General features: G+C 45.4%; 1 protein-coding gene across 1 annotated transcript in view; it reads left to right on the top strand.

Moving 5' to 3' along the window:
* LOC119459313 (uncharacterized) overlaps window positions 1-27,032 on the top strand; it is a 294,125-nt gene that overhangs the window by 221,100 nt on the left and 45,993 nt on the right. The window contains exons 6-7 of the mRNA XM_049671656.1: window positions 3,269-3,450; window positions 15,162-15,485. Coding sequence (XP_049527613.1) covers window positions 3,269-3,450; window positions 15,162-15,485 — 506 coding nt within the window. The remainder of the gene's footprint in view (window positions 1-3,268; window positions 3,451-15,161; window positions 15,486-27,032) is intronic.

Genomic DNA, 27,032 nt, shown 5'->3' with positions numbered 1-27,032 from the left:
ATTCTCACGCTTTCGCCATACCCTCCTCCTCGGCTTTCCACCTCATGGTTCCGCTGCACCCTCTTTTTTCCTCCGCTTTCCTCTTCGCTCTGTCCTCGCTATCGCCATCTTTCATCCCCCGCTCCACTCCGCGTTTGCTCTTTCATCCCTCGCTGCACTTGTTCGCTCGGTTACGAGAGATGCCGACGGTCGCCGCCGAAACGGACGCCTAACAGCTACGCTCTAGAATAGATAGACCAGTTGGCGGGGTTCTCAGACTGCGAGTTATGCTCGAAATACTTAATGCAAACATTTAGGCTAGTTGGAACAAACATCTGAGGCAGTTCTAATGCTTCAGTATGATCAAATATTTCATTTTTTGTCGCATGGCATTCTGCTGGTTTGTGTGCATCACTCTGCTTTTTGAAAAAGACGTTACGGCCGTTACGTAGCGGGGCCGTAACGTCTTCTTTTTTTGTTTTTAAGCGATTGGTCGGCGCTGGATATTTCCCGCCATGAATTTTCCCGACTACACGGGCTTCTGACAAACCTTTGATTTCACTCTGCTTTTTCCAAACAAAGAAATTGGAGGGCGCTTAAGCTTCTCCTATTAGAGTGGAACGCGATAACGTTATCGGGCTCCGTTCGCATCTCATTTTTCTTTATGAGTAGGCTTCGCTTCACTGCAACACACAACTGGGGAAGCCAGCTTACAAAGACCAAGCTTACACTGATCCCTTTAAAGTCGGCTTCAATTTTAAACACAAATGCATTGCTGGGAAGACATTATTACAGGAGCAATTTAAGCCGTCTTATATCAAAATGTGAAGGCCCTAGGACTTTTATTTATTATTTTATTAATGGTTTGCTGTTCGCCCGAGACGCGTGCGTGTCCAAAATTTACAAAGGCTCGGTCTTCAACATTCCCCTCAATGTTTCCTAGTACCAAAGTACAGCGAAACACCATCAGAATTGGAGGACGCTTAAAGTGCGCCTTTAGAGTGGAACGCGATAGCATTCAAAGATCCCTGGCTGCTTATCAGGCTTTTTTTCGTATATTCAAATTACAATCTGACGCTATCACGACTGCAGGATGTGGTTCAGTCGTACATTATGATTTTTCTGGCGAATTTTACTTTCAGAAATTCAATTTTTGTTCACTAACGCCGTGCGCCACGCGGTAGGACCTGTGTGGTCGAGGTGGTTCGGGATGATGTGGTTGGGCATGATTATTTCGGCCAGACGCCGATGCTTAACGCCGAAGCCGACACCAGATTTTCTGCGACATTGGGCACTTAACGCTATCGCGTTAAAATTAGTTGTCAGTGCTGTGGTGGCCCTGTGCGTTTATTCTTGTTATTTGTGTCGTGTTGTCGCGCGCTGATTTGCGCGTTAAGATTATTCGTCACCAATGAATCAAATATTAACTTTATTACTCACCCCTTATGTAATATATCTCCAATGGGGTTTCGAGGTAATAAAGTGAAGTGAAGTAATGCTCAAATTTGTTGAGAGCGTTTTGATGGGATTGACTTTCGAGAAGAAAAACCGTCATTTTCTCCTCTCCAACTTATCAAGCTGACGTTCGTGTTTCTTTGCATTAGCCTAGCGTCATGAAAGTCATTAGGAGACGGCGTATTGATAGCACATCTCGCGGGTCTTTAATTTCTTTTAAGGGAAAGCACAATGTATTCAAATAGGTGAATGCCAGTGCGCGCTCTGGACTCTCAGATTGCAGTCAGCGGAAAAAATTCCCTGTAAATAAATTGTATAAAGTCGGAGAGCCGGCAGCGAAGGCTGGAGGCTTTTCACTTAAACATGGAAGCATTATTGGGGACGTTCTTCAAGCTGAGAGGCAGACACTAGCACCATTTTGACAGAATAAGGGGACCAAAATCATCCAGCGTCAGGACTGCCTTGGCATCTCCGTATGCGCAAATACAGGTGACAGCTAGCGCTGACGGAGCCCGGACAGGGATCCCTTAATTTTAATTTTACTCGTGAAATAAATCTGCAAAGTCACTACAAGTGACTGGTGCAGAAAAGTGCTGAATATTGCACATATTTATGAGCAACCATTCAGCAGTACTCAGTTGGTTGCCACGTATCCTGCGGAGGGATATAGCATACTTTTGGTTTTTAAATCATGGTGCGCAAAATAATATACAGTAAATAAAGGTAACCATGCAAATATCTTTCACGCCACTTTAATGTTTTAGATACGCCTACAATATTACTTACTTGAAGAAGAAAACAATATTTAGCACTCCGGTGGCGGCGTAATTGGCATAACTTGGCACAGGCAATGTTGTATAAAGCTTTCCACTGTTTTATTATTGCGACAGCAAGTATACGGACACTGCAGGCGCATTTCTGTCGTCGCGGTCACCGTCACTGTGAGGTTCCGCATAAAACCCAAGGCGGTGAAACCGTCACCGCGTGCCGTATGCTGTACTGCGAATGAAAGCGTGCGACGGTGAGCCGGCGATCGCGGCTCAATCTTGCGCACGCAAGGGAGGCAAGTGGGGAGGAAGCGTGCCTTCTTTTGTAGCGCGCAAGGCTCCCGGGGGAGGGAGGGGCGCGCGTTCTACGCCGGCGGGCGCCCGCCCAGTTTTTCACGGCTTAATTCGCGTTGTTGCGAGCGACAGCACGAGGTCGATTCACTCGCTGCTGCTGCCGCGCTTCCTCACTCAATTCTTTTGACAGCCAGTTTCCACGGTCCTCGAGTGAGATGTGTTCATGTTTGCTTGTGCGCGCGTGATATACCATGCTTGTTAATTTAGTTAGTATACCTATGTTAACAAGTTTACAGGACCGATAAAACTACTATGCTTACTTCGTATAGATGTCCACTAATTTGCTATCGCAATCGATGCTTCTCCTTTCTGGCGAAACTGCGACACTTTTTTGACACGCGAATAACAATGCCCTTTCTTATCAATGCAGTTTGCCGGATGTCGAGCCGCTTGTGCATTTCGGAAAAATACCCCTCAAGGTGAGTGCTGTGACCAGTTCAAAGTTCAAAGTGTATGCATGTGATCAAACGAAATTATTCGCTAAAATAAGCATCTGACATATTTCGCATGCTATGGGTGCTTTTTTTACGTCATGAGAACTTAACGATTTCGAAGGCTTCCTTACAGCTTTGAAGTTGGACAGCTTCTAGATTAGTGCTTGTGTGAATAGCGCATTGCTCAGCCTTGTGTTGTCACTATGGCAAGAAGTTGAAATTGAGAAAATGTCAGGGTGGCAAGTTCTTCAGACTTCTTTGCTTAAACTTGAAATGCAGGAGCCAGCTCGGTAGCCGGTATTTTCCACCGAGCACCTCGGGTTGAGCGAAGAGGACAGCATTTTCATGTAACCTGGACAAGACCTGATGCGGTGCGCAGTGCCAATTCGCGAGTACCGCTGGTGTACGCTCTACTGGAGAGATCCAATCGTAGTGGAAGGAAATGGGAAGAAATTGGTCAGGTGAGTTGGGTTCCCATATTCCTTGGCTTTTGATAATTCGCTTCATGACACATAAACGGATGGAGTATTCACCTCAACTCTGCGTGGGAACCGTCAGTCAGGAAGATGCTGCATCTTTTTATTTTCAAGAACCTTACATTAGTACTGCATATTTCTTTAAGCAACACATCTGTGTCAAACTCAACAGATCGCCACAGGTTTATGGCAGGTGTTGCGTTGAAACGATTAGTCATTTATCGGTATATGGAAGCTGACGCCTGCCTCCCTCATTGATGTGCAGTGTGAGCGTGAGATCAATGGCTTTAGGCGTTTTACATAATGCCAAAAAGCTAGTGCGCAAGCCGGGTAACATTATGTTTTCGGCACCACCGTGAAGGATACATTTTTGTGTTTGTGAAGTTCGAACACAAGGCACGTATAGTAAGTGTCCGTGGGCGGTGTAAGCTCAGCTTAGCTGTTTGCTGCGGTGTTCCTATATAAATAGCGTGTTCGCCGAATAACATGGCCCTTCAGACGAAAACATCGTTCTCCGCAATGACATGGCAACTTGCGGCTGCACGACTATTGCTTTGGTAAATGCATTTTCTGGCATAGATAAAGGACATACACAAAGTGCGAGCTACCACTTGGTTTAATTATTTGTAGGGGGACAAATCATAGGACATAAATTTTTTCGCACGCTCAACGCTAGGCAAAAATGTTTGATTGTCCAGGTTTATCATACTCAGCAAATTTTGGCCTTAAAAAAACCTCTGCGAAATATAAAGCAATAAATGCGTTACTAACGCATGCATGATACTTTTTTCTGATAACATGAGCTGTCATGACCTACCATACCGTTTTGTTGACGCTCTTGCGCACAATGTCAACACGCGAGAAGCTTGGCTCATGTTTCATTTCAATTATTTACTCTCAGAGCTGAAGCATTACAAAGAGGAGCGGGGGTTACAAAATTACATAAATATAAATGCCAGCAAACAAAATTCTAAAAAGATATTCAGAAACAGCACTCTTGAAGGCCTTACCAACGATTGTGGAGGAGAGGAGCCTGGGATCTAGTTGTGGTCCCTACTTGTTTTTAGTACTCAAGAATTGCATTTCTTCTTTTTGCGACTCTTGGGCACATGAACCGCGAAATGAAAACACGGTCGAGGTAAAAACAGATAAGCAAGTAGCCATGGGTTAAATATATAAAACTTGTGAAAAAAAAAACAGATGTGAGATTTCGCCATAGAGTGAAATATTAGAAAGCCTAATATTGTAACGTTCATAGTTCACTAACGCTAGCACTGTGAAAATAGTTATTTAGACAAAACGAGCAGCGTGATTTTAAATGTTAAGATTGTGCGTGTTATTATGTGGGTCTGAAATGGATGCTGAATACTATAGTTTGGTTCGTACTAGTGTTTGCTACAATACTAGACAAGATTAGTGGGCGCCAAGGAGAAATTCCTCCAAATGTAGCCAACAGCATGGTTAGCATTACTGTTTACCTAATCGATGTGAACTGGCCAGGAAAGACTGACAGAAATATGCACTGCGATGTATTCGTAAGAATTAAGTAGCATTAAGTTAGCGTTAGTCAGAGAGTACATGCTCCTTGTCAGAAATACGACGGGAAACTCGGCAAATTTACATTCCATGGCGCTAAGTTTCATTAATTTTTTTTCAATTTCACCTTTATTTTCAATAGACCTAACACAGAGCCTGCTAGAGAGGCAGAGGCTAAAGGCTTAAAATGCCTGACAAAGGCCTCTGACCCTTTACAGTTTGGTGAGCGGTTTTAGGCAAAGATGACAGTAATGCTTTCATCACAAAAAAAAAACAAATACAGAAAAAACACACAGAACTTAACCATTTTACACTTTTATAGTATCTATGTATATGCTTGTCTATATTACTGACATACTGTATGCGGTACATATATATATTAAACACGCATCACACATAATTGTTATTTTTATTATGCAACTATATTCATACAACATACGATTATGTTTGTATACACAAATACAGATTGCGTGCGTTCGTATATTTATACATACCAAAAAATAAAAAGTAAGTAGATAAAGAATCATAGCAAACATTATTGCTGAGAGTATTTTATTTCAGAAATTATTAATAAATGTTTTATGTTATGTTTAAAAATATTTATAGTGGCACTGAAATTCAATTTTTCTTTGACCTTATTTAATACATCAGCTACCTGATATTCCCTTATCTGTCGTCCGTATTCAGTTCGTATTTTGGGAGTGCGTCGTTTTCGGAATCTTAGACAATAGCTAGGAATTATTTCATCTTTTGTGTAGACTGTTGTTGTGTATTAGTTGCAATAGCTTGAAATATTATAACGGGTCTGCCCGCAGTATGCCATGTTTTATAAATAAGGGAGCCGTTCTTAAATCTTGCACTTTACCATAATAATTTTCGAAAGACCGTAAAATCTTTTTTTGAAATATAACAAGCTTGTTGTAATTTGTTTTTGTAGTGGTACCCCAGAGAAGTAAACCATGTGTAAGTTTGGAATAGAAAAGAGAATAATGAAGAGTTCGCTTTAGCCAAAGTGGTATAAGGTGGGTTATTCTGTACAAACATCCAACGGTACGTGCTAAGTCTGAAATGAGGTAATTTATATGTGTAGTCCAACTTAGTTTGTCTTGAAACCATACCCCGAGAAATTTTTGTTCATCAACATGTTTAATTACGCTCTCTTCAAATTTTAGCATTAAGTTTCTGTACAATGGCTTGTTGGTAGGTCGAAATATCATGTATGTAGTTTTGGAGGCTTTTAATGTCAGTTTGTTCCGTTTTAGTCATCTGGATAGATGAAAAAGATATGCATTGGCATCGCGTTCAACTGTTGCAAGGTTATGGGAGGAAAAAAATATATTTGTGTCATCTGCATACATGATGCCGTCAGAGAGGTACCAGGGATAGAAACAATATAATTTATAAAGATGATAAATAATAGTGGCCCAAGTATAGAGCCCTGAGGGACGCCTTGTTTTATTTTCATTTCTGTTGAAAACGCTCCGTTATTCTTTACAAGTTGAAAACGATCAGATAAGTAGCTTCTGAGAAGATCAAGAGCAATGCCTCGGACTCCATACCTTGAAATTAGTTGAGTAATAAATCGAATTGTATAGAGTCAAAGGCTTTCCTGCAGACTAGAAAAAGACCAAGCGTATATTCCGTATTCTCCACATTTTCGATTATTTCGTTTTTTATATTTACTAGGGCCTGCTCAGTTGATTTGTGCTTTTGAAAGCCATATTTATTTTCGGCTATTAGTCGATGTTTTGAAAGAATGCCAGGAGTCTTTCATAAATAACGGCTTCAAAAATGTTTGATATTGTGGAAAGTACAGATATGGGACGATAGTTCGACCAGTTGTTTACACCACCCCCTTTATAGATCGCATTAACTTTCGCCGCCTTTAACTGGCTCGCAAAAATGCCTTTTTACAGAGAAAGATTAACGATGTGACTAAGTACCCCACAAATTAACGGTGCAACTAACTTTATTTCAGTTGGGCATATTTCATCGATCCCTGGCGCTACATTATTCTTTAATTGTTTTATTATATTTGATATTTCTACCTGGTCTGTAGGTTGCATGTAGATAGATTGAAAGATTGTATTTGCATTGAGAGCGCCATCATCGCATTCTGTTTCACCAGAAGATACACAGGAACCGGCGTTAATAAAGTGAGTATTCATAGCATCAGCCAATCTTTCCTCGCGCAACGTTTCTCTATTTATGCTACGCTCCTCACATACACTAGTAACTTTTTTCCTCGAAGTGAGCGAGTTCACCACGGCCCATATCTTTCTTTGGTCGTTGTAAATTCTTTCAAACGTTTTCACGTAATATTGGTGCTTTGCTTTTTTCAGATCGGACGTTAGGGCTTTCCAGTATTTCTTGTATAGTTCGAACTTATCAGGCACCCGCGTGCTCACAAAGTCATAATATAACTTATTCTTTACTTTGATACGATAATATAAATTTGAGGTAACCCGTAGCTTCCTTCGCTTTTTCGTATTTCTTGAAGATATTTTTACTGGAAACGCAGCGTCATAGCAAGCGCGAAGCAACTGAATGTATCATAGGCATTGTTTACATTTTCTTTGGAGTAGACGTGTTGCCAATCAAATTGTTTAACTATTTGAAAAACGTTTCCCTCGTTTCATCATTTATTAGTCGCTCAGTTGTGAGCTGTTTAGTTGGTTGGCTGTTTTTTTCGGGAGCAAATGAAGCAAAACATACAGGGAGGTGATCGCTTAAGTCATAGGAAAGAATCCGAGTTTTTGATTCGCATGGGTTTACATTCGAAGCACAAATATCTATTACTGTTGCACTGTGCGTAGTAATCCTGGTTGGTTTTGTTATGTACTTTGTTAAACCGTAAGTTTAAAAAACAAGTTCTAACTTTTTCGCATATGGGTCAGCTGAACTGAAATCTATGTTGGTGTCACCCATAACGACACAAGTAGTATTAGGAGAACTAGTGGTCTCAAGTATTGTGTCCAGAAATTCTGAGAATTTATTTTTATGCCCCTGGGGTGGACGATAAACCGCAATAATTAACAATTTGCTAATTCGCATACTTAGACACTAAGTGTCTGCGGTCATAACTGACACGTGTTCAAGGATTTCATGAGACAAAGTAACCTTGAAATAAATCCAAGTTTCCATAAAGATTACAGTGTCAATATCAGAAGATGTGGATGAGAGCAAAACTGCAATATCATCTGCTTTTCTCTTTATGCTTCTGCAATTTATGTGTATTATTATAAACCCTTGTTCTTTTGTGGATAGCTCGCTGTTAAATTCATTGACACTACCTGGTTAACCTCCCTGCCTTTCATTAAATCATTTTCTCTCTCTCTCTCTCATTGACACTATAATATCTGCAGTTGTCGATCAGTTCCGCCATGCGTAATACGAATAGCACAAACGAACAAAAAAAGAAAGGAAAATAAAGGCAAGACTATTCCTACTGGCTGTGGATTTGCTCCAAATCTGGCGTATCAGCGATGTGAATAACAGGGGATTCCTCATTTTCTTTGTGCAAGCACCCTGCCTCCAGACGTCCATACAAATTTCCAGTGCGCTTCCTTCTTTTTGTGAATCGCAGCCGCAAGCAAGTTTTTATTTTTGGGTGTCAAGTGCTCATTTACAAAGATTGGTCGTCGTTCTTCCTTACCAAACAGTGAGCTGTTGAGCGTTTGCTTCTTACTTTTCGACAGCCGAGCATTTCGCTTGCTTCATCTAATAAAGCGCACAATTATATTCTGGACGCCCGGTTTCGGCGTACGAACCCAGTGACACGTGTCAACGTCGTCATCTTCAACACATTCACCCACGCTCTGGCCTATTTTTTTTTTATCACGGTCAGTGGGTTGCTGCCAGCAGGGGCTCCTGTCACCTCGAGATTGTTGAGGCGGTGATACTGCTCGAGGTCCTCGCACCTTTGTGTTAGCTTTGCTTTTTCGGCCTTCAAATCCATGTTTTGTTTCAACAGTTACTGCATTTCCATCCTCAAGTTTTTTATGTCGGCGGTCGTATCTTTCACGTCGTTGCAGATATCAGTGCAGTAGGACACGTCATCCTTCAGCTCTGAAATACCATCTTTAATCTCCCGCCTCTCCGCTCTAATATCACGCCGGAAAGTCTCAAGTGCTTCGGCTAAGTCGCGCAGTTCTTTCAGGCTTGTATCTTGCTTTCCAGCATCCTTTCCCACCATTTCTAAAACAATCAAAGCAGTCGAGACAAGGGGGTGAATCTTCCTATACCTCCCATTGGTTCTCCTATAGCAGACGCTCAGTCGACGCTAGCGCCAAGGCGCACTTCAGTTAAGCCCTAGCGGATGGATGACGGTACTACGGCGGCGAAAAAAAAAGAAAAAAAAAGAAAAGTGATTTTTTTACCCTCTCCCTTTCGCTACAGCACTTTTCTTCTTCCTTTTTTAAGATAACGTTGTTCAACTAGTTTCTCCTTTACCTCTTGATTTTCCTATCCCGCTCCCATGCCTCGCCTCGCACTCCCCTCATCTCTCGCGCAATGCTCTTTTTTTATTTCTTTAGCTGTCCGCGGCGCGCTCTTTCTTTTTCTACTTTTTTGTCGCAGGCGTTATCAGACGCACCGCCGCACCAAAGCGCGCCCTCCGCGCTCCTCTCCTGTCCAGCCGTGCCATTCGTGCATTCCTGCTGCGTGCTTGTGCGCAGTGGGTTCTTTTTGCGTTTTCATGCACGCAGTTGCGTTCATTATTACAATCAAGCAAGCATGTGGATGGATGGAAAAACTTTATTTTGGTCCATTGGGTCGCGCTAGATTCCTAGCCCGAAGCGGGCCGCTCCCACGTTGGGACCGAAAGGTCTAGCCTATCGGCCGCTTCGCGGGCCCGTTGGACTACCCACAGCTGTTCATCTAATGTGGAGACTGCGTAAAGCAAGTATGTGCCCAAATTCTATTTAAAATAATTCCACTTACAACACAACAGTTCTTTGGACTCACTTTATTGTGTTCGTTTGCGAAAACCAGGATTGGAGCAGACAGTGCACCACACTATAGAATGCAACAAAACGCGTATGGTGTTTCACGTACGCACACGTAAAAAAACATTTATTGTAATTGCTCTAATGGCCAATGCGCAGAATAGCTTCTCACGGCCTGCTTCTCGCTCGGTCCATAATATCCACCTCCCTGAAGTGCACCGAGAATATTCTGTGGTTGTTGACCTTGTCTCTGGGCAAACTCATTAGGTCCATCCTTCCAGGGTAGGTTAAAAACGCTTCCATACTGAAGAACAGTGAAGATAATAAATTATAACATCGCAGTTGGAACATGCAAAACTGAGCTCGTTTCGCGTCGCCGCATAGTACTAGTTGTGATATATCAACCTTAAATCTCAGAAACGCATTTTTAAACGATGGCGAGCAATCAGCTAGAAATAAGTACAAAGCGCTCACCTACAAACGTGTTCCTTGCGATACGCACAGGGCCGGTATTTTGTAGCGATGCCTTTAAAGTAATAATGCCCTTTCGCGCTTATCGCGCTTTGTCAGTGGTCAGAGCGACGGTCCGCTCACGATATCAGCGTTGATAATGCGAGCGGACCGTCGCTCTGACCACTGACAAAGCGCGATAAGCGCGAAAAGGCATTATTACTTTAAAGGCATTGCTACAAGATAGCGGCCCAGGTGGTACTATATTTCTAAGGAGCTTTATGTTCGCTGCTTGTTGACATAACGATTTACTGCATCGTTGTGGTGTTTTCAAACCAGCTAGCTGCTGCCTTACCACCAGACAGCGTTGTACGACTGCGCACAGTTACTATCTCAAATAAAAACCGGAAAGTAAACTGCGAAGTGCTCACCTGTTGTCTTTAGGGATGGGGTAGAATTGCACGTCGCATGGCTCGCACATGTGTTCGCACACCATTGAACCACACACGAACAGCGACAGCTGCGAGACATTGCGGGAAAAGCTGACAAACGTGCAACGGTAGGGTACAACAAGGACCACACTGATAGCGCGGAAGGCGAAAACCGCAAAACTTACCGCATGATGCCAGAAAAAGAAATTGCTGCCGTTTTGGCCGTTATCAGCACGGCTGACGACGAGCGCGGGCCGCGCCGCCCATAGTTGAAGGCGAGAGAGAAACGACCAAGTTGAGAGAGGGTTGACAAGAAAAAAAAAAAGAAAAGCGATTTTGGTTTCGCATCCTGCTCATGGATGGCGCTGCAATTCGCGTGGACAAAAAACCAGCGGAGTTTCCGAGGCCTGGTCGAGATACACCCAATGTTATGAACGAAGCTCGGCAGCAGTGCAGATGAGTTTCAGGAAAATTGATACACTAACTCGGGCCGAAGCCTCTCACCTGCGAAAGCAGAGAGCCAAGAATTAGCCCCGTGCAATGCGTGCACCGCTGCCGAACTGGTAGGTCCGACGACGAAGCTGCTATTTATGCCCTTTACTGCCCCGCCAGTTTGGTGACTTCTCGACCACGTGGTGATCCCGCGCAGGCACGGTCCAGAATGTGCGACACTCGTGGCGTTATTTCCGCAATATGGGTCTTGATGTTCCTATGGTGCGTGAGCCGTCAGCGTAGATTGGTATATCTGCGAAAGCAGAGAGCCAAGAATTAGCCCCGTGCAATGCGTGCACTGCTGCCGAAAGAACCACAATCAAGCGTCGCACCAAGCGGGAACGTTATTTGGTCAGTTTAGGAGCAAGACAGGTCAGAGTGGTTTAGAGATACATGTACATCGCAGCCATTCGCGAAAACATTCATTGTCAAGGAAATATTATTTGGTAAGTTATTAGTGCCGATAAAAAAACACAAGAGCCCCAATACCGAGCCTTCTGACACTTCAAGTAGTGCAAGGTTAGAATGTGATTTGTTGTCATTGGCTAACACGACCTGCGTGCGGTTAGAAGCAAAGCACTCGATACATGTCAATACGTGATAGTGCATGTTAAGCATGCTAAGGTCAACCCACCGTGGTGGCACAGTGGCTGTCGAATTGCGCTGCCAAGCAAAGGGGCGCGGCGATCATATTTAGTCAGGGGCGAAATGCAATGACGCCCGCGTACCGTGATCAAAATTGATCCGGAGTCCCCTACTACGAGGTGCCTCATAATCCATATATCCCGACTTTGGCACGTAAAATTCATTAATTTGATTATAGCAGAGTTTTAGAAATAGCACCTTGTGGATCAGGGAAAAGAATGCCTTAGATAATAAAAAAATGCAATTATTGATTGATAAACCACCTAACATAGAAAAAAAATCGTTGGTAAATGATGAAAGGGGCTTTCACGCTAGTAGTGTTTTCTGAAGTCACGCTGGTGAACCGAGAAAAAGTAAATATTTTCGAGAAAGTGGACGAGGTGAGCGCCTTTCTCATGACATTCCTGTAAATGACATATGTATAAGTTTACATGGTATGCCTCATAATGATATTAACCTACAGCTGTTAAGATAATGCGTGTTGCCAGACTTGAGCAGGGTGACCACATTTCTGACCATCCAGTAGTCTAGCAGTAGGCAGGAACCCAGAAACTGTGAGAAGAGCTACACAAAATTATAGAAGAAATATTTTTTGTGTTTTTAGAAAATTTCTGGCTTATACCGTCTTGAACTCGAGAAGAATACACTTTAAAACTCCTTATTAGGTTGTGTATGCCAATGCAGTAAAAACATGGTTCCATTAAGAAAAAATCACGTGCGCTAACGTCAGGTAGCAAAGATGAAATAATACAGAGTGCAGCTCAATAGGTTGACTTAGTACTAGTAAAAACGTTTTCACATGGCACACGTCTATCGCCGTCAACTGTTAGCTGATTTTTTGTCTCATTGTCCCCATTGCGGACATCCCAGAATTTACGTGCATTAGTCACCAACAATGTCGGCATGTTTGATTCGTAGAACATGCGCTTGGCAATAGAACTCGGATGTCCCTTCATGACAAGCTCGCCCCCTTGTTGGGGTTATCAGAGGACCTAGCTTTTGGACACAATCGTTTCTTTTTAAACCGAGGCAGCTTTAAAGTATCAGTCAGAGCAGTGAGAGAATCCTGTCTACATTTTTAAGAATTGCTTCATCCATTTATTACAACCGTAGAGCTTTCTACGATAATTACTGACGCTAGTGTACGGGCGGTGCCAGCAGGGCGGCTCAGCTACCATGGTAATGATGGTTGGTATACATGGATTTGCCTAAACTGAATCCTTCTGGTTGAATTGAATCAAACAACTCAGAGGGTCTCTTATGTTATCCCTAAGACGACTTGAAGGCCGAGGCAATAAAGACGCACACATGACGTGCACATCTCCATTAATTCGCTTAGTCTTCCCTCTTAATTCTAAAGGTCGAGGGTTCGACTCCAGCCAAGGTCATTGGTCCGAGTGCATTAACTCTATCTTAATTAACTGTGCCTCAATTAACTTGCCTTCATTACCACCGAAGGCCATGGGTGCGACTCCCTCAAATGGTCCTGGTTCGACTCCCACCAGAGGTTCGTAGCCTTAATTCACAGTAAAGGTCGTGGGTGCGACTCCCACCAAAGGTGGAGGGTTCGTACTCTTTAAGTACCTTTCGTTTCGCCGACGCGTTTTCGTTCCGTCGACTCACTAATTGGACTTATATGGCTATAAAATTTTCTGTCGGCCGGATTTGAACTGACCACTTCTGGCACCTACGAGATTACAGCAATTATGCCACAGACGCAGGACTCGACAGGCGGCACATCCTTGAGAATTTAACGAGGGAAAGCCAGCACATTAAGATGCTTGACGTGTTTTGATTTGGCCACGGACGCATCTCTCGTAGGGGGAAATCGCGGTAATTAGCAGTGATCAGGCTAGTTCGCATAGTGTTATTTCCTTCCGCATTTAGAAAAGTATACAATTGCTTTGAAATTTCGATTACAATCAGGGCAACATGTGACTTCAATCAACCAACAGAACAGGCTGCCTTCAGGAAGGGATATTCTACAATGGATCACATCAATGTCATCAATCAAGTAATCGAGAAATCGGCGGAGTATAATAAACCTCTCTGCGTGGCTTTCATAGATTATATAAAGGCATTTATTTCAATAGAGATACCAGCAGTCATAGAGGCATTGCGTAATCAAGGAGTATAGAGGCATACGTGAATATCGTGGGAAATATCTGAAAAGATTCCACAGCTACACTGCTCCTCCACAAGAAAAGTAGAAAGTTACCTATCAAGAAAAGGGGTCAGGCAAGGAGACACAATCTCTCCAATGCTATTCACTGCATCACTAGAAGAAGTATTCAAGCTCTTAGACTGGGAAGGCTTAGGAATGAGGATCATCGGCGAATATCTCAGCAACCTTCGGTTTGGAAATGACATTGCCGTATTCAGTAACCATGGGGATGAATTACAGCACATGATTCAGGAGCTCAACCGATAAAGTGTAAGAGTGGAGTTGAAGATTAATATGCAGAAGACAAAGATAATGTTTCACAGCCTGGCAAGCGAACAAAAATTCAGCACCGCCAGTCAGCCTCTAGAGTCTGTAAAGGAGTAGGTATACCTAGGTCAATTACTCACTGGGGACCCTGATCATGAGAAGGAACTTTACAGACGAATAAAATTGGGTTGGAGTACATACGGCAGGCATCGCCAAATCCTGGCTGGACGCTTACCACTGTCGTTGAAAAGAAAAGTGTACTATCATTGCACTCTACCGGTGCTAAAATGTGGGCCAGAAACTTCGAGGTTAACAAAGAAGCTCGTGAACAAATTAAGGACCGCACAAAGTGTGATGGAACGTAACACGTTAGGCCTAACTTTAAGACACAGGAAAAGAGAAGTGTGAATCAGAGAGCAAACGGGGATAGCCGATATTCTAATTGACATTAAGTGCAAAAAATGGAGCTGGGCAGGCCATGTAATGCGTAGGATGGATGACCGGTGGACAATTAGCGTTACAGCATGGACACCAAGAGAAGAGAAGCGCAGTCGAGGACGGCAGAAAAGTAGGTGGGGTGATAAAGTTAGGAAATTTGCGGGTGCAAGTTGGAATCAGCTAGCACAAGATATGGATAATTGGATATCGGAGGGAGAGGGCTTCGTCCTGCAGTGGACATAAATATAGCCTGATGATGACGATGACGGTGATTTTCCTCTGTCTTTTAAGCTGCTAATTTTGTCACGGTTTTGAACTTACTCGCAGACTCAGCATCGCAGTGTAACGGTTTCCAAAGGCAACACGTCCAAGCTGTGGCAACTCCGTGTTCTGGCCGTGACCACCAGTGGAATATGGGCGGCAAGCACAGCGACACAGCTGCCATCATTACAGACCAGTGCCGGCGATGACTGGTTAGCTGACGAGGAGGAGCCTCAGCCGTCAGACGCGGCAGCAGAGCCGCGAGTGCTGCTTCCATGGCCACCGCCACAGCTGCTTTCTCTACGTCCAAGTGCAACCCAAGGACTGGAAGCGCACATTTCTTGGCGTTCAAATTATGACCAGGATATTCGCAGTGACGAGAAGTTTGAGGTGGGATTACGTTTGTAATGTAATTGGCGTAATGAGTACACCAAAATCATACTAAAAAGAATCTGAATCCAGGATTAGCTTTTAAAATATTTACCAGAACTGAACTGTGTCTGTAGGGCCCACTAACAGTATCCTGTGCCTAGCACAGGTGTTCGAATAGCGAAATTGTTTATTGAAATCGAATGCGAATGGTTTAGAAATACTCTTATGTCTTTGAAGTACACGCTCAAGTGTCGAATATTTAAAATTTCCAATTAAGGTTAAGTGTCAAGTGTGTGTGGTAAAAACTTCGTCACAAAAGGCTCATTTACGTTATCTCATACAACTAGGGCCGTTCAGAAGTTGATGTAAGGTTAACTGAGAACCATGAAAATAAAAAAAACAAGAAAAGTGATCGTAGTCATTGCGCCCTGACAAGTAGTGAAACAAAGCAACAGCATGCCACCAGACTCACATGGTAGAGTGTTCGTTTGGAGTTCTGGGTAACACTATAGCACCACATATACTTTCTAATGACGCCAAATATTGTGAGACTGTTGAAATACGTAACTGTTTTCCTTAAATTACAACAACAAATGCATAGGCTCCCGAACGCGCCGAACGAAAATTTATCGACTAGCTAAAGTATTGGGCAGAGATGATCCCGACAAGGCACACGCTCAAGACCTGTTTGTCCTGTGTTATAAATGAGGTTACCTTGCAGTAGAATCATTTGGAAGAAAATAGTGGGCTACTGAATTTAAACTCCCGGTTACGATACCGATTCTCATCAGCATTTCTTCCTGTCGACTGCAGCCATTGTCATCCTACCGTAGTCGAACGGTGCGAATATTCGACAACCTCGTAGATTGAATTCTTAAATCGAGTAGTACTCGAATAACGACGACGATTCGATTCCTATTCAAAATTTGGGATAGTCAGACACGCCTAGTCATGCAGGAGAATGAAGATCATCGTAAAAAGGCACACAGGTGTAGAGCGCAAACTACCGGAGAAAAAAAATGTTGGCTATATCGCGGTAAGTTCGAAGTAATGACAGAGGTCTATTATTTAATTATTCATTTGTTTTTGTTAATTTAGTGTAATTTCTGTGACGAATATTACACAATGAGTATCATGATCACTATGGCCACAGCTACTACCTAAAGAGTTCAAAGTGATGCAAATTTAGGTATTCTGACTATTACGCCTATACCGGCTAACCTTCGGGTTGCAGTAAGTCGGGAAATAAATGCCGCAATATTTGAGCAATATGAACACCGAGTGTTCAGATTCGGTCTGCATATACATCACAATGCCAAGATACATTAGGCGTGCCCTTGTAAAGCAGCTCTGTGGAAAATCACTGAAAGGCAAAAAAAAATTGCAAGATGTTAGCATGTTTTGTAAGTATAACATGCATATAGGTATATGCATGGTATATTTAAAACAAAGGTATACTAAATGTTTAATTGGCAAAGTTCCTAAGCTTTCTATAAGTGAATGAACGCTGTTATTGTGAATATATCACTTGATATGATGACTACCACAGTGCTCCGGTTTCTCGAGAGGAGAATTCGAGAACGAGAAATGTCGCACGAGGGATTGTTTGTATAGCGTAACGAAGTTACTGCGCTTTCCTAGTGGCATCTCCAACTGCTTAACAGATAGTATTCCAAAAATGTATGAATGTTGCTTCAAATAACAAGGCGGTGCCATCTAACTGAGCGTCTCAAAGCGCTAGCCTCCACGTGCAAAAAAAAAATTACGGAGGCTTGCATTGGTAGGGTTCACTAAATTATTCACGCGTGTTGTTCGTGCGTGCGCAACACGGTTGCGCCAGTTGTTTGAAACACCTACTTGGCGCGACAGAAGTATGTGCGGGAGTGGGAGCTAGACTGGTAAAGAAAAATACGGAATGTAGCAATGTAGCGACCGGCCGCATTCCTTAGTTCACGTTCATTCATCACGTGTTGTGGTAAAGCTTAGACTTTTGCTGCTTCGGCTATATGCCAGATACTACGATATTGTCCCAATTTGCTATGACACTCGCTTGCCAACGTCGCCCATGAGCATGGAGTTATGAAGACAACTTATGACACTGACGCGGTGATGATGGAATGACGAAGAATGAATGATATTGATTGAACGAAAAAAAATCGTCAGCCCTTCCACTCTTGAAAATGCGTTATAAGTGAAGCTTGTCCCTTCGTGTTCATAACCGTCCCCTTTGCCATCAACTTTATGTTTACTGCAACGTTCCCTTGCGATTAACAAGATGTGCATTGTGTGGATACTGGTGACATCAATGAAGCCAAGTTGCTCTTCGTCGGCGCGTATCACATTGATGAGGGGCAAGTTGTTGTCGAGCCAAGGAGTAACGAGGGGCCCGATTTTTAATAATCCTATCATAGGAAGCCAACAAACAATGACAACATAGAGGAAATTACTTGTACTTACTAAGTGAATTGGAGAAATAATAAATTATTGAAAGTGAAAATGGATGAAGAAACAACTGGCCGCAGGTGGGGAACGAAGCCACGCCTTCGCATTACCCGTGCGCTACCCTCACCATTGAGCTACCCGGCGCCGTTTTGCCATCCACTTTCTGGGGCATTTATGTCTTAAAACTAGAACCGGCCCCACTCACAAACCTAGGCGGTGGATTTGGAACATCCTTTCTGCCGCAGGCGTCACGAGTACGTGGTCTTTTTGGGTGAAGGAAACTGGTCAATAAACCCTATCTTGTCCTTGTTGTCCTTGGTCTCATTGTTTGTTGGCTTCTTATGATAGGAATAATGAAAATCAGTCCCCTCAGTTCCCTTTCTTCTCGCATATATATATATATATATATATATATATATATATATATATTGACATCTCGGTTGGCACGACGTTTATCTGGCCCGAGTATGTGTGAGCGAACCAGCAAAGGCACAAACCCGATGATGATGATCACACATAACTGAAGTTGAGGATCGAGCAACGTAGGATGATGCTGATAATATACGGATGAAGAAGACGTGCGTAATAAACGCCCACACTAATTCCCCCCCCCCCCCCACGTGGAAGTGGCCATCCTGGCCGCAGGTCAAGGCGACGAAGCACGCCGCGTGAAGTGTTTCATGCGAGAGACATGAACGACCTCGGTGCTGCGACAACGGCGGTCTGTTGCGGCGACAACAGGAGTCACGCGATAATTGACGGCCGATGTCTGCTCCAGGACTACGTAGGGCCCGATGAATCGGGGCTGGAACTTGTCGCACAAACCAGGCCTGCAAAGGGGCGTCGATAGAAGTATTTCGTCACCAGGTCCGAAGGACACAACGCGATGGAAGGTGTCGTAAATGATCTTCGGTCTTGTTGTCTGGCCGCTGTTTTACGCGAGCACGCTGGCGGCACTGGGCGAGTCGTGAAACGAATTCTTCGTTACACGATGCAGATGGGTTGACAGGAGAATCGAAGAAAGAAACGTCTAGAAGGGAAGTAGGCGACCGTCCGAGAACAGGAACCGACGTATCTCCCCACACTAGTAGAAAGGCCAGGCCAATAGTAACGGCTTCGAATGCGATCGTAGGTCTTGTGGAAACCAAGATGGCCAGCAGTCGTGTCATAGTGGAACGCTTCGAGGACATGGGCTCGAAAAGTGCGCGGTAGAACGGGCACCCAGCGTTGACCGTCAAGGTGGTAAATGCGCCGATACAGCACGCCATTGTCCAGCTTGAATTGTGCGAGTTGGCGTCGAAGCCACGCGTTAGGTGGTCGAGAAGCACCAGCGAGGTGTTCTATCATACGCCTACTATATGGGTCAGCCCGTTGGCGAGATGCAAATGTTTAATCGTCGTCCGGAGAAAGGTGGTCTATGGTGGCTAGAGAGGAAACCGGCGTAGAAGTGACCTCCGAAGAGCTGCTTTGCGACGCAGTTGTCGAGGTGTCGAGTGGGTGCGCAGGAAGCGGGCAACGAGAAAGAGCGTCAGCGTCTTGGTGTTTTTTGCCTGACTTATGAATAATGTCAAAGTCATATTCTTGCAGGCGGAGGACCCAGCGACCCAGGCGTCCAGTCAAGTTCTTGAGAGTGGAGAGCCAGCATAATGCGGGGTGGTCCGTAACAATTGTAAAATGACGCCCGTGCAAATAGGGACGAAACTTCTGTACGGACCAAACAACAGCCAGGCACTCCTGCTCAGTTATCGTATAGTTCTTCTCGGCATCGGTGAGTACGCGGCTGGCGTATGAAACGACTCTCTCGCGCGAAGAGTTGTCGCGTGGCGGGAGAATGGAACCGATACCGTGGCCGCTAGCGTCTGTGTGCAAGAAAGTCGGCGCAGTCTCATCAAAATGGCAAAGCACAGGTTCAGGCGTGAGGGCGCCCTTCAGCATGTCAAAGGCTGCTTCACATTCTTCAGACCAGAGAAAGGGTACACTGGAAGCAAGTAGCTCGAGTAGCGGCGCAGCGATGGAGGAAAAGTTCTGTATAAAGCGACAGAAGTAAGAAGCGAGGCCAAGGAAGCCTCGCAAGTCTTTAGGCCTTTCTGGGCGAGGCACGCGAAGGACCGCAGCAATCTTGTCAGGGTCAGGACGTATGCCCTCCTTACTCACGACATGCCACAGGACCTTAATAGATCTGCTGGCGAAGCGGCATTTCTTCGTGTTTAGCTGAAGACCAGCGTCGGCAAGGCACGTCAGAACTTCATCTAAGCGCTGCAGGTGCTGAGGAAATGTTTATGAAAAGACGACAATGTCATCCAGGTAGCAGAGGCAAGTTTTCCATTTCAGGCCACGCAGCACGGTGTCAATTATGCGTTCAAAAGTCGCGGGTGCATTGCATAGCCCGAAAGGCATGACGTTGAATTCATAAAGTCCATCAGGGGCGGCAAACGCTGTTTTTTTCTTTATCGTCTTCGTGCATTGGAATTTTCCAATAGCCGGAGCGCAGATCGAGGCTTGAAAAGTATTCTGAACCTTGTAGTGAATCAAGGGCGTCGTCAATGCGAGGCATAGGGTATACGTCCTCGAGTGATTGATTGAGGGCCCGGTAATCGACGCAAAAGCGCACGGAACCGTCTTTTTTTCGAACCAAAACAACCGGAGATGACCAAGGACTAGCTGAGGGCCGGATGACCTTCTGCTGTAGCATGTCCGCGACATTTTCTTCTATGATTTTCCGCTCGGCTAGGGACACGCGGTACGGGCGTCGGCGCACTATCGACGCTTCGTCTGTCTGAATGCGACGCGCTGCAGCTGTGGTTTGGCCCAGAGTCGACGAATGGACATCAAAATAACTTGCGTATTTCTTCAACAAAGCAAGCAGCTGCTACATCTGTGAAGGTGGCAAGTCACTGCTGATGGCTGCAGTAAGGGCGGAGGGAGAAGCAGTAGCAGAAGTAGAAGGGTCTTTGGAAGACATAGTTGCAAGGGGCACGACGCATACAGGCCCTGGGTCGGCCGCGCAAGCCCCTGTGGTGTTTTGCGGAAGGAAAATTTTCTCCGATGTCGCGTTCGTGGCCGTGACAAGCGCCGGGCCATTGTAAAATCGAACTACACCTGGTGCAAAAGCGATGCCTTTATGAAGACAACGGGAAGAGGGTAAGACCAAGACGTCACCATGGTCGATATCGGTCGACATAATGGTAATAATTCGCTGTCGGCCGGGAGGCAGTTCAGTATCTTCCGCAGCGATCAGGCACAACGGCGTGTACGTGTCTTCCCCCAGTAAGTACTCGGTGTCTGTAAGATGCACGACGCGTTGACCACAACAAATAGCCGCGGAAGCAGAAGACAGAAACTCCCACCCTAAAATAAGTTGATGAGCACACGGGGACAGCTTAGCTAATTGTATATGGTGCCTAATATCATCAATCACGACACGGGCAGTACAAAGACCGGAAGGTCGAACAGTGTCCCCTTGGGCTGCAACTAGCGTCGCTCCATCATATGGCGTCGCGACTTTCCTGAGACGGGAACATAAATCTGCGTGAATAACGGAAATTGTCGCGCCTGTGTCCACCAAAGCATCGACGGACACTCCTTGGACAAACACCGAGAGCACATTGGACGGGCGCGCTGGAGGAATTTCAGTCCTGGTGTCGTATGCAGTTTGTCCTCCAAAAACTGTATCGCTTAGTTTTCCGGACGAATGTTAGAGTTGAGAGAGACGGGCCGTAGTGGTGACTGTGGAACGGCGAAGGGGAGGGGCGTCTGGCTGAACGGTAAGTGCTGCGGTCTTCAGTCGATGCGGGCGGAGAAGTAGAGCGGAGCGGAGGTGAAGAGAAACGCCGGCTTTGGGAAGTGGCTCCACTGGAAAACTTGCGTTTAGAGATGTATCCCCGACGCTCGTCCTGCTGGCGCTTGCGGCAGAATCGTGAAATATGGCCGCGATAGCTGCAGTAATGGCACGTAGGACGTGACGGACGCCATGGCGGATAGTCCAGGGGGCTAGGTGCTCCGGAAGTCAGTGCAGTCAAATGGACCGATGAAAGCTCGGGCGGCATCGACGAGATGTTTACTGGAGGCGCGGCAGCAACCGACGCGTACTTGGGTAGCGGCACCGTGGAGTTGGCGTTGCCTGGAGGCGTGGCAGCAACTTCCGCGTACGTTGGTAGGGGACGAGAGACGGAGGGTTGCACGCGCGTGGAGCAGGTCAAGGACGCCAGTTCATCCCTGATGATGTCACGCAAGGCCGTGCTAGAAGGCGCACTGGGGCACACCGACGGTGACGATAAGCCCATAGATTGTAATTCTTCGCGTATCATAGCTCGTATCATGACACGTAGATGTGGGTCCGCCGTAGAATAGTCGCCAACGTCCGGCTGAAGGCGAACAGACTCAAGTTCGTCCAGGCGCTGACACGTTGTGACGATTTCAGTAATTGTAGCGGGGTTCTTGATGGCAAGGGCGTTGAAGGCGACTGATCTAACGCCTTTCAGAACGTGGTGCACTTTGTCTGACTCTGACATAGATGAACTCACACGGCGGCAAAGCGCAAGAACATCCTCGATATACGATGTGTAAGACTCGCCTGGCTGCTGTTGGCGAGTATCGAAGGTTTTCTTTGCGATGGTAGAACGAACGGCCGGTGTACCAAATACTTGGTGGAGCTGCTGCTTGAAGACAGCCAGTCAGTAAAGTCTATCTCGTGGTTGAAGAACCATGTCTTCGCCACACCCGTCAGGTAGAAGCAGACGTGGCGGAGCTTGTGGGGATTGTCCCAATGATTAGCGGAACTTACTCGCTCGTATTCATCCAGCCAGTCCTCCACATCTTCCCCATGAAGACCAGCGAAGAGATGTGGGTCACGCTGGTGGCCGCTTAAGATGTAAGGGGTGGCTGGTGGTGCCAGAACGGTAGCGGTAGAAGTGGAGGGTGGTGCGTCCTGAAACATGCTAGCGGACAGTGGGCGCAAGTGGCGGCCTGAGCCTAGCTCTAGGGGGTGACTGAGCGGGCAGAGGACTGAGGATCGATACCCAGCACCTCCAACACTTATGATGTCTCGTGGCTTAATCAAGTACCGATCGATCTCAGAACGAAGACGGGTCAGCACATCCCGAGGGTTGATTATCTCAGGGTGCTCGGACTGGTCATCAACGCAAAGGGCAGCAACATGCAAACAATCGCGCGCCTGAGGGCGAAGACGGAAAACATGCTCAGACTCGTCTCACGAGTGACGAGCCGGAGGGGTGGCATCAGCGAAGCCAACCTCCTAAGGATCTACCACGCCTTCCTCATGAGCCATATCAACTACGTGGCTTCCGCACTAAACTGGTCGCGGTCTGAGGAAAACAAGATTGACGCACTCATCAGGAAGAGCATTAAACGAGTGCTCGGTATCCCTGTGACGACCAGCACGGATAAGTTGATGCAGCTCGGGGTCCACAACACCCTGAGCGAAATCGTAGAAGCACAGAAAACGGCACAGATCGTTCGCCTGTCTGCCAGCAAGTCCGGCCGCCGAATACTCGAGATGGCGGGCCTCACCGCCATGGCCGCGGAGTCGTGCGCCGTCCCCCTCCAACAGGAAGAAAGGGACGCCTTTAGAGTCTCCACATTCCCGAGGAATGTTCACCCACAACACAACGAGGCCAGGCGCGCAGCCAGGGCCCGAGCACTCATCAAGACTGCCCTGCAGAACCCAGAGCTCGCGTCCTTTGTCGACGCGGCGCAGTATCCCAGATCAAACTCGTACGCGGCCACGGTGGTTGACCCCCAGGGCAAACTCCTGAACGCAGCGTCCATCCAACACTCGACGGCGTCCGTCGCAGAGCAAGTCGCAGTGGCGCTGGCTCTGTGCGATCCCGGGCGCACCCAGATCTTCACAGACTCCAGGTCGGCGGCGATGGCCTTTCTCGCCGGCTCGGTCTCGGCCGAGGCTGCGGCGGTGCTTAGGACCCGCAAGCCAGGCACGGTCCGTCACGTCATCACTTGGTTCCCGGCTCACATGGGCCGGAACGTCTCTCCCGGCTCGATCAACCCCAATGAGCTGGCCCACGACCAGGCGCGAGGTCTCGTCAACCGCGCCGGTCTGAGGGGCCCGGCTTCGCAGGGGATCGACCGGACCACGGACCCGCTGCTTACTTTTCACGACATCACGGCTCACTACCAGCTGGGACGCAGGCAGTTCCCGGCTCCTCACCCGAAGCTCGGCAGACCCCAGGCCTCGGTGTTGAGAATGCTGCAGACGGGCTCATTTCCGTCTCGATCTAGGCTGAGCCACTACACTCCGGGTGTGGATCCCCGCTGCCCCGACTGCGGCGAGGAAAGGTCCACCTTTAATCACATGCTGTGGCAATGTTCAGCATTGCACCACTCGCCTTTTAACAGGCAAGAAGACTGGGAAGAAGCCGTCAAGAGCGACGACCTTTCAATCCAGCTTCGGGCTGTCCAAAGGGCCTGCGAAAGGGCCGAAGATCACGGTCTTCCGCCCCCGGTGCAGGTGCGGCCCGCGACTACGACATAGTCCCTTAGGACAAAATAAAGTTTCTTGTCTGTCTGTCTGTCTGTCTGTCTGTCTGTTGGCACGACGTTTATTTGGCCCGAGTACTCGGGAGTGAACCAGCAAAGGCAGACACCAGACGATGATGATCACACATAAGTGAAGATGAGGATCGAGCAGCGTAGAATGATGATGATAATATACAGATGAAGAAGACGTGCGTAATAAACGTCCACAATATATATATATATATATATATATATATATATATACACAACAGGTATATTAATAATTTTGTACAGAAACAGGTTTTTGTAGTCATTTATTCCACATACAACGAACGACTGAACTAACTTTCTGATGCTATCGTGGCAATCGAAGACAGCGCACTTTTCTGCCGAACCTTGTTTGCTTTTTTTTTTCAATTGTGACCATGCACGTGGCCATATGCGCTGTATTTGCGCAAGCGCTGTCGCGCCGTATTTTTATTTTGTCCAGTTCACATGTCGCTAGGTTTATATAACTTGAATGTCAGAGTATTCTTGTTATTTGATTTCTGAATGATTCCGTCCAGTGCACATGTCGCTTGTATTATATTTATTTATTTATTTATTTATTTATTTATTTATTTATTTATTTATTTATTTATTTATTTATTTATTTATTTATTTATTCAATACTGCAAACCTTGTACAGGTCCAAGAAGGGTGAGTAAAAAGGTAAACAAGGCAAATACAACAGAGTTAATAACGTTTCAGAAACATCAAATTGAGGCGAAAGGCAATAAAGAATCATTCCAATCAGTTACAGTGCGAGGAAAAAATGAAAACTTGAATAAACTCTTCGTGCAAAATAGGGTGTCAGCGAAGTAGGATGATGGTGGCGAGTATGCCTCGATGTAGAAGATGATAGATAGGGTGATGGATTGATTGCTAGGTGCCGATTCCACAGCAAGAAAAGAAATTGTAAACGTAACGCTTTCCTTCTTTGTTCGAGACATTGAATTCCATTAGCCTGCATTATTTGAGAGGGTGAGTCATACGGGGAAAATTTCGAGTAAATAAACCGTACAGCCTTCCTCTGTACCTTTTCGAGGCGGGAAATATTGTGTTTAGTAAACGGGTCCCAAACAACGCATGCATATTCAAGTTTAGGTCTAATTATTGAATTGTACGCAAGTAATTTTACACTCGGGGGTGAGTTTTTAAGCTTATGTCTTAAAAAATATAATTTACGGAACGCAGAAGAGCAAATGTTATCTATATGTAAATTCCAAGATAAAGTATTAGTAAGTGTAACGCCTAAGTACTTATATTTAGTCTCTTCCCGCAACGGTGCCGTGCCTAGCGTGTACGCAAAAGAGAGCGGAGCTTTTTGCCCAGAGAAGCGAAGAAAGACGGTTTTATCAGTATTAAGTTTCATCTCCCATGTTTCACACCATTCAAAAATGTTAGCAAGAGCGGTATTAAGATGGTTCTGATCGGTAGATGAGGTTATTTCTTGAAAAAGCACACAATCATCCGCAAACAATCTGATTTGCACGTTAGGATCAATTACAGTGGTTATATCATTTATATACAGTAAAAACAGTAATGGTCCCAGCACACTCCCTTGGGGGACCCCGGAGCCAACCGGAAGATAGCCTGATTGCCGCTCATTAATGGCTACAAATTGATAGCGATTGGTTAAATAGTGCGTTATCCATATAACTAAAATTTCCGGTAGTTTAATGCGTCTTAGCTTTACTATTAGTTTGTCATGTGGAACTCTATCGAAAGCTTTGCTGAAATCTAGAAATATTGCATCGATCTGACCGTTCTTATCCAGGCACGAAGCAAGTGAATGTATTACTGTAACTAATTGTGTAGTTGTTGAGTAGCCTTTTCTAAACCCATGTTGGTAATTAGAGAGGACTGAGTGTTCCGCTAAAAATTCATTTATCTGATTGGCAATAATGTGTTCAATTAGCTTACAGCATGATGATGTAAGCGATATTGGACGGTAATTTTGCAATAAAGCCCGATCACCTTTCTTGTGTATGGGCACAACTCTGGCTATCTTCCAGTCATCCGGTAACCTTCCATGAAGTAATGAAGTACGATAGATAATAACAAGAAACCTTGCAATGAACTCGGCATATCGTTTCAGAAACACGTTAGGAAGGTTGTCAGGACCACCTGATGATTTTGTTTTTAGATTTAGTAACATGGAAACTACGCCAGGGTATGAAATAAAATGCACATCAGCGGGATGAAGTACCGTATCACTAGATGGACAACTACCTGAGTTAGCAAACGCTGTGAAAGTAGTCATTGAAATGACATGCAATATCACCATGATCGGTAACTACAGAACCATTAACAGTAATTTGTGACACTGTTTTCTTTTTTTCGCTTACATAATTCCAAAATTTCTTGGGGTCCTCTACAATGAATTTCGGCAACACTGTATTAAAGTAATGTTCCTTCGAAGAGTGTACCGCACGTGCAAGGTTTTCTTTTAGTTCCTTCAGATGACCGATGTGCATGTGCCGTTTCTTTAACCTTTTTATCCTTCGCTTCAAGTGGATTATTTCACGTGTCATCCACGGAGTCTGCTTACGAACTAGTTTACGTTTGCTCGGCACAAACTTATCTATA

This window comes from Dermacentor silvarum, chromosome 7 (genome assembly GCF_013339745.2).
Source record: "Dermacentor silvarum isolate Dsil-2018 chromosome 7, BIME_Dsil_1.4, whole genome shotgun sequence".
NCBI lineage: Eukaryota > Metazoa > Arthropoda > Arachnida > Ixodida > Ixodidae > Dermacentor > Dermacentor silvarum.
This window is presented reverse-complemented; position numbering and strand designations above follow the sequence as displayed.